The sequence below is a fragment of the Mixophyes fleayi genome, chromosome 9, assembly GCF_038048845.1.
Source record: "Mixophyes fleayi isolate aMixFle1 chromosome 9, aMixFle1.hap1, whole genome shotgun sequence".
NCBI classification, from domain to species: domain Eukaryota; kingdom Metazoa; phylum Chordata; class Amphibia; order Anura; family Limnodynastidae; genus Mixophyes; species Mixophyes fleayi.
This window is the reverse complement of record NC_134410.1, coordinates 81,459,828-81,467,418: the sequence shown is the minus strand read 5'-3', so window position 1 is coordinate 81,467,418 and position 7,591 is coordinate 81,459,828. Positions and strand designations below refer to the sequence as shown.

Sequence of the window (7,591 nt, the reverse complement as noted above, 5' to 3'; positions counted from 1 at the left end):
GATAGTGACAGGATATACAGTCACTATATATATAATGAGATAATTGAAGTTAAGTCATAAATCTTATACTCAGTTCAGGTTGCCAAACTTATAGCACTCATCAGAGCATGTAAGCTAGGTAAAGAAAAACGAGTAGACATTTACACAGATTTACGTTACGTGTAGTAACTACACCCAGTAGTTCATGATTTTGGAGCTATTTGAAAACATACGGGTTACCTAACATCAACAGGAACACCTATATCACATGCGCAAACAGTCAAACAACTGATAGAGGCTATACAGTTGCCAAAAGAGGTTACAGACATTTAAGGGCCAGGCACATACCAAACAGTTAGATGAAGTCTTACTAGGATACAAACTAGCAGACTCAGCAACTCGAGAAGCAGCTTTAGAAAAGCCACACACCCAATTGATGATTTTTCATGATATCACATTTGAGAACTTACGACAATGTCAGGAAAAGGCTACATTGAATGAAATTAATACATGGAAATTGAAATGAAGTTATAAAACAAAGGATGAAATTTGGTTAGATATAGAAAATAAACCAATATCATTAAAAATGTTGTTGCTAGCTTTTGCAGAAAGTGCTCATGGGTTAGTATACATGGGAACAGATAAGATTAGAATTGTTATATCTTGTTGGTATGAAGGAAAGATAATACCTACTAAGGTCACAGTTGCCTAATATAACCTTTTCATAGGTTACAAATGAGTTTATTGATTTTATTCAAATAAGAGAAAAAAAAGATAAGAGGGTTACAGTATGTGTTAGTTTGTATTTATATGTGTTGGTGGGTTGAGGCCTAGTTAACTGCCTCAGACATAGTGCAAATTGCTAAGAAGATTTTGCCAGAATTTGTATGTAGATGTAGTTTACACAGAGAGAGAACTCATTTCACAGAAAAAAAGTTTCAAAGAATGTGTAATATGATGGGAATAGATTCAAAACTTTATACACTATATCATTCTCAAGCTTCAGAGAAAGTTGAAATAATAAATGGAGTAATTAAAGAATAGCTAAGTGTACTAAAGAAACAGAATGGCACTTCATTAGTTTATCATAGTATTAGAATCAATTCTAAACCTCTTCTCGATCTCTAGCTTACTAAAGAAACAGGAATGGCACTTCTTTAGTTTATCATGGTATTAAAATCCCCTTCTAAACCTCTTCTCAAACTCTCTCCATATGAACTGTTATTGGACTTCAGCCAAGATATGTTATTAATCCACAGACTGACTTGAAGCTGCATCATGATTTAACTGCTCAATATGTCATACAGTTGTCTGAACAGTTGCAGAAGCTTCAGAAGGCCCAGAAGAACACTTAAAGAAGGACATTTAACCAGAAGCAGCTCTTGGGCCTGTACACAGAGGATACAACCTAAAGACTATGTTATGGTAAGAAATTTCTTACATTATGTTCCCCTTACAAATCGATGGGATGGTCCTGCTAAAGGCAAGATCTATTAACGACTGATACTGCTGTAAAGGTTGCAGAGAAAGATACCTGGATCCACAGTTCCCATTGCAAAAGCTTACAGGAATCAAAGGACGCAGAACTGAACACATTTAAAGAGACTGAGATACATTTAAAAGAACTCTTCATTCAATCAAGATGGAAGTGATGATGAATAATCAGCTACAAGGTTATGACTAACGGCGCAAATAACCTTCAACCTTGTTGCCTGTAGTTTTATAGGAATAATGATATTTGTAGACTCAACACATTATTTATATATTTTGGAAAGGAATTGATGAGAAGTTGGTAAGGTGATAGCCCATCTGATATATTAGATAAGGATGATTTTAATAAGACCATTTCTGCTTCTTTTCTAAACAGGAAAACCAGAGAATTCAGAAATTGTAAAGGATTACCACCAATTCCAAAATGTATTTGTGAGTATTGTGGTACTCCACCAAAAGAAAGGTGATTAATATGGTGGTCCAATAATAATGAATATTGCTAGACAGAATATCCAGTTGACCGATTGCATGTTATGTTAAGTGAAATGTTAGGCGTTACAAATTGTTGGGTGTGTACTAAAACTCCTTTATTGAGTAAAAATCTGCCAATGGTATCTTATGAGGAATGACACACATTAGTCCTGATATAAAATGTCAAGAGCAAAATTGAGATCTTAGTGATTATGGTCGAATTGTTGAAAGCACATATATCTTGACTAAACCTCTGGTTATAGTTTTAGCACCACACATAACTGAACACATTATTTTTTGTTTTAATAAAACAATAAATGAGGTTAAAATGATAACACCTCAGATAAAGGACAGCATCAGGTATATACATTGCTGCCGTAAAACAACAAGTACTTCAAGTTGTAAGAGTTAGCATGAATAAGTGTGATACCATGGTTACAGTGCCCAAAACATATGCGCCAGAATGTAAAGAACCGTGTACGTTTAATGTAGACAGAGATTTAGAAATTTCATAAAATGAGAAAGTATTATTATAATCGACTTTTTAATCATACACTACCAGAACCAGACTCAGACGAAAAGAACACAACACCAGATACAAAAATGTCATGTGGGTATGATAATCTCAACCATGGTGTTAAAATATTGTGGTTCATCTCCTTTACCAGGAAACATTTTACCTAGGCTTGAATAGATTTTAGACGGCACAATGACAGAAAAAGGTTGCCAACCCTTGGCCTAAAGTATGCGCTGCATGGCAACAGGAATACTTTACACTGTTTCTCATCTTATGGACGGCCACAAGAGAAGGAGAAATTAAGTCTGTATAAGCGATTGCAGTTAGTTATATTCTGATAAATGCTTGTGCTAGGTCATCATGGATCTGTAGCATAGTATCATTTATCCAGAAATCCATTATCCAGAAATATAAAAAAGTAAAAAAATGCTGTTGATTGTCTCTGTGAAGAGCATTGCTAAATGGGAGAAAAACTGGTAACTTTAAAATGCAATTTACTATTTATTAGGCATAATTGTTCAAATTAGGGAAACAAAATTTTACCTGCAAAAATACCAATCTATTCCAGAGGGCTACAAATAGATTACTGAATTGCAGACCACTAAATTAATTAATACCAGCTTCACAGTATCACTGTAGAATGTATTGCATTATTGAAGGGTCCACCTCAGCGTCTTGCAAAGCTTTCCACAAACACTGCATTGTGGCTTTTCGACCCATGTGCTGTTTCCATTTTACCAATCCTTCCATTGCTTGTCCATGTAAACTATAGGGGTGCTGCATCTTACACCTGTACAGTTCAACATGGTCCAGTCCCAGATATCCCAATACCTGCTCCCATTCTGAACCCAATTTTCCTGCCAGAATGTTCAATAGTTTATCACTTGGACAGCTCTCTTGCACACTATCAGGCAATTCCAAAGTTTTCCCAACTGGCATCCTATGGCTCTCCTTGCAGAGTTGCACTAAATTCTCACGGACCCATGGGAATTCTGTTAATGAGTCCAAGAAAATTTCAAACGCCTTTGGTCCGCGGGTGGGTAGAATATCTAGCAGTTTCATTGTTCTTCTTTGACTAGTGACTTGTGAGTTAATTTCCTCCAGTTGGTCACATGTTATTAGACCTTCTTGAAGCAGATAATGAGGCACAAGTCCATCTGCTAGAGCCTGCAAACACAGTTCAAGGCGCAGTTTTTTTAGAAGATCCCGGTGTTTAGGATCCATCATTTATGTTCAGCAGATGGATCTGTATAAGTCAAAGGTACATATTTAAATGTCTTTACTTATGTGTCAGTTCTAAAGGTCAATACAATATATTTATATATGTCTGCCTTAGGGAAATAGATAGGGACCAAATTCACACTTTAAACAGCAATTCAAAATAGAACAATTTCTTTCTTTAAATATCCTTATTATCTTCCTTTCTAAATATGTCCATTTGGCAAACAAAAATGGCTGACAGACACAGAGTCACTGCTCTTTGCATCAGGGTCGATGCAAGCGCAGTGGGCAGGTGCTGAATCAGGTTTTGTGTCCTTCGTACTCTCACCTTAGTAGATGGGAAGTGGGGGCGGCATCCTCTGCTCCTCAGACTGGCAGTGTGGACACTTGGCTGTGACTTCAGATCCAAGTGCCACAATCCCAGCACATCACAGTAATGATGAAGCAGTAGCTGGCAGCTAAACAGGTAAGAAACTGCTGGCTGATTCCTTCATGTCGGGGCCAACCTGTGAGGGTGCCATGGGGCATTTAGAACACTGGATGAGTGACATTAAGTAACAAGCTTTGCCTAATGTTATCGCCGGACCTGCTCAGCATGTGATGTGATGGCAAAGGGGAAGAAGGTGGATTGCATTGTGCAGCCAGAATTCTTATAGGGCCACGCCCCCTTTCTAATTTCTAAGGCTGCCGGCGGCTGCACAGTATGTGCAGGTCCGCTCGGCAGTGACAGTGTACTGCCCCGCTGCTCTGATTGTGTTTAAAACACAATCAGAGCAGCCGGGCAGCACACTGTCACTGCTGAACGGACCTGCACAGTGTGCAGCCGCCGGCAGTAAGCCCCTGCTAGGGGGGGCGATCGCCCCGATCGCCCCCCTGGATCCGCCACTGTGCCCTGTACAATTCAAACTTCTGTCTGTCCAATAGATGTAGTGAGGGAGGGTACTGCGTCCTTATCTCCATGCAGCACCAGCTCTCCTCCCTAAAGAAGCACAGTTCAGTATATTCTGCCAGAGAGTATCTAAGCAACAAATTAACATAGGTATGTATTTTCATTTACAAAAAAGACCCTAAGGGACATATCCCTGAAAGGCACCATGATATCAATCATGCGTGTCTCCCCTGAAAATAAGCTCTGCAATAATATATCAATATGCATCTGCCATGGGGTAATTGGAACGATGAGGGACCTGTAAGAAGAAAAATGTAATTAAACTTTTCTATACATATAACCCAAAAAGGGATAATTTGGAAGAAAGCCAAAACAAAGGTATTTGAGTCCAAAAGAGGGACTGCTAGATAGGATCCACTCCTCCTTTAAGTGCAGCCAGGCAATGTGGATTTCATGTGTTTAATTTTAATTGACTAACCTGGCAAATCTGAAAATTCCAAGCAGACATGCCATATATACACATTTCAACATGACCCACTTTACGAAGTACACAATGATTTCAATGAAAAATAATTTTATAACTGCAGTAAACTGGGGTGAATTACTAGATTTAAAAAACAATATTTTGGTTGTAGTTCAATATGTGAAGCTAAATAACAGAGTACAAGCAGTGTGGCTTTCTTCTCCGAGTACCCGTATGCAGAAACAAAACTGCCTGTTTCAAACAAGTTAGTTCTAGGCACCACAGAGGAGAACATTGCCAGACTCTCAGCGCACTGGGATTGCCCTTGAGAATCCACCATCAAAGGTAAAATGTATTTTAGATGAACATACTGAACCTGACCCAGAATTTTTTTTTTCGTCTTGGGTAGAGAGCTCCATTAACATCAGTTAACTTAGGACAAGTTACAGCAATTGAAAAATAAAAAGGGATTTTGGGAGCAGACTATTATAATGCAAGGTATGCATATGGGTATTTCATGAGTATTGTTTTAAACATAAAACTTGGCAAGCGTAAGTGATCAATATATCCCAGAAAACTGTATTCAAACACGTTGTGGCTCCCGCACCTACAATTCTGTGCATGCTGTACACCAACCCACAATGTGCGTGATCCTAGAGACATCATATCCAGTATTGTTTATTGTGAGCTTGGAGCAATACAAACCTCATCAAGGCATGTTTACAGAACTTTACTGTAATGCATTTCTAATATTTTTTTAACAACTATGACCATATTAAATTAAATTTGAATAAATAGAGTTAATTAAGTTTACGCCATATTTTATCATATCGCAGCAGATATTGGACAACATTCACAATTTTGCAGTGGTTGGCTCGCAATTGTTCAGACGCAGACATGCCAATCTATTTCATGAGAAATATATCTGTTTCTGGACATTCCCATTACTTTTTAATTGAACTAACCTGGGCTCAACATAACTGTAACAGCAAACACATAAAGTTCAAGTGACGTGACCATGCCCTCTTCTCACATGCACAATGTCCCAATTCAAAACAATTTAAGGTTGGTTAATATGGAAATTGTATTTTACAATTTGCCAAAATTTAGAAATGTGGACATTTTCTGGGACTGCCCCTCAAAATTATGGACGGGACTAAAATTAGTTTCTTATTCAATTCTAATCATGCTCCAGCTTCTTATTCACAAAAATGTTATTTTTTAAAGGATTTAATCAAGTTGGATCACTGATTTAACATTGGATGAACACAAAAGGGTGTCCCTTACACAATTACAATTGTATTTAGCCTGGGCCAAAATGGGTTATGCAGAGTTGGCTAAACAGCCAATCGCGGCCATCTGTTTGGAAGCTCCACGGAGAGTGCTGAAAGGTCATGTGGTGCACACTCCCGCCAATAGGCGTCCAACAGGACTGTGCTCGTCTCTTGGAGACAGAGGAACATGAGAAGTGGGCGGTCTGCGCTGTCCACCAGAGGCCCGCTGGCATGGAGCGTTGTCTCTGCACTGTTTCATGCTTCTCACCAATTCTTCTGCAGCGCCGCATTAAGGACTTGGTACACGTGTGATACTGGACCTCAGGGAGACCATGGGAGGTCTTGGGAGATACTAGTGCCTGCCAGTGACATGCCTGGTTGATAAGCATGTGGGAAACATTACATGCAAATGTATGAAAAAATACATCTCCAGACTACATGGCAACAGGCATGTTCCTGTGGATGGGTGGACAAACTATAAGAGGTTCAAGACAGGAATCCTCATCAAGTATAAATTGTTCCACAGAATATATCAATCTAATCCAGCAGTACCCCACACGTTTATTCATAGACCTTCTTTGTATGTTTGCATTACTATATGACCAAAATGTAAGTTCAGCCTTTACATTTATGGAGAGACTGTAACTTATGCAAGCATCTTCCACATGAACTTCATGCAGTACGAATGTGGTCTGTCTGTTGAGTTTTAAACGGTTGTCCTAACAAAACACCCGAAAATATTAAAATAAACTTAAAGAAAAACTGAAAATATGTGTTGTCAAGTCAGAGAACTGGTAAAATGCGTCATTTGGTAACATTATTCATCTATTGGCTTTGCAATAATAAATACGTCCTAGAAGGTTGTATAATATAATATGTGTATTTATAGATAAACACCGTACCAGACGTCCGACTGACTCTCCTAGAAGGCTCCTTCTTATTCGTTTTTGTATCGCTGCTTGTGATTGGCTAATGCTTACTCCCCCCACCTTCCTGCATAGTACAGCAGTCACTTAAGTCACGTGACCAGCATCCCAGGCGCTAGAATGTAACGATTATATTCTTTAAAGCTTATATTATTTGATGACGTTCCAGCCGAATACTGCAATTATACTGTTTTATTGATATAGATGTGCTCAGCAAAACGGCGTTAAATGACCCTTCTATAGATAAGTACAAGTTACAGGTACCTAACGAAGTGAGCCACAATTGTTTAGCAGATATCGATAAGCCAGTCTCAGTATAGTTATTTCCTAACTGGCTTTACCTCTTCTAGCTTCGATGCA

The 7,591-nt window shown here is 38.5% G+C and overlaps 1 protein-coding gene across 1 annotated transcript; it reads right to left on the bottom strand.

The window, feature by feature from the left end:
* Nucleotides 1–1,925: 1,925 nt before the first annotated feature.
* Nucleotides 1,926–7,262, bottom strand: LOC142100781 (death domain-containing protein CRADD-like). Its single transcript, XM_075184585.1, has 2 exons — nt 7,208–7,262; nt 1,926–3,704 (listed from the first exon to the last, which is right to left on the bottom strand). Exon 2 carries the CDS (start codon nt 3,683–3,685, stop codon nt 3,089–3,091), a length of 597 nt encoding a protein of 198 aa, XP_075040686.1. The 5' UTR covers nt 3,686–3,704; nt 7,208–7,262; the 3' UTR covers nt 1,926–3,088.
* Nucleotides 7,263–7,591: the final 329 nt, after the last annotated feature.

What these genes read in the sequence shown, in the direction of transcription:
- LOC142100781 (XM_075184585.1), bottom strand. Translation starts at nt 3,685, where the DNA reads ATGATGGATCCTAAACACCGGGATCTTCTAAAAAAACTGCGCCTTGAA.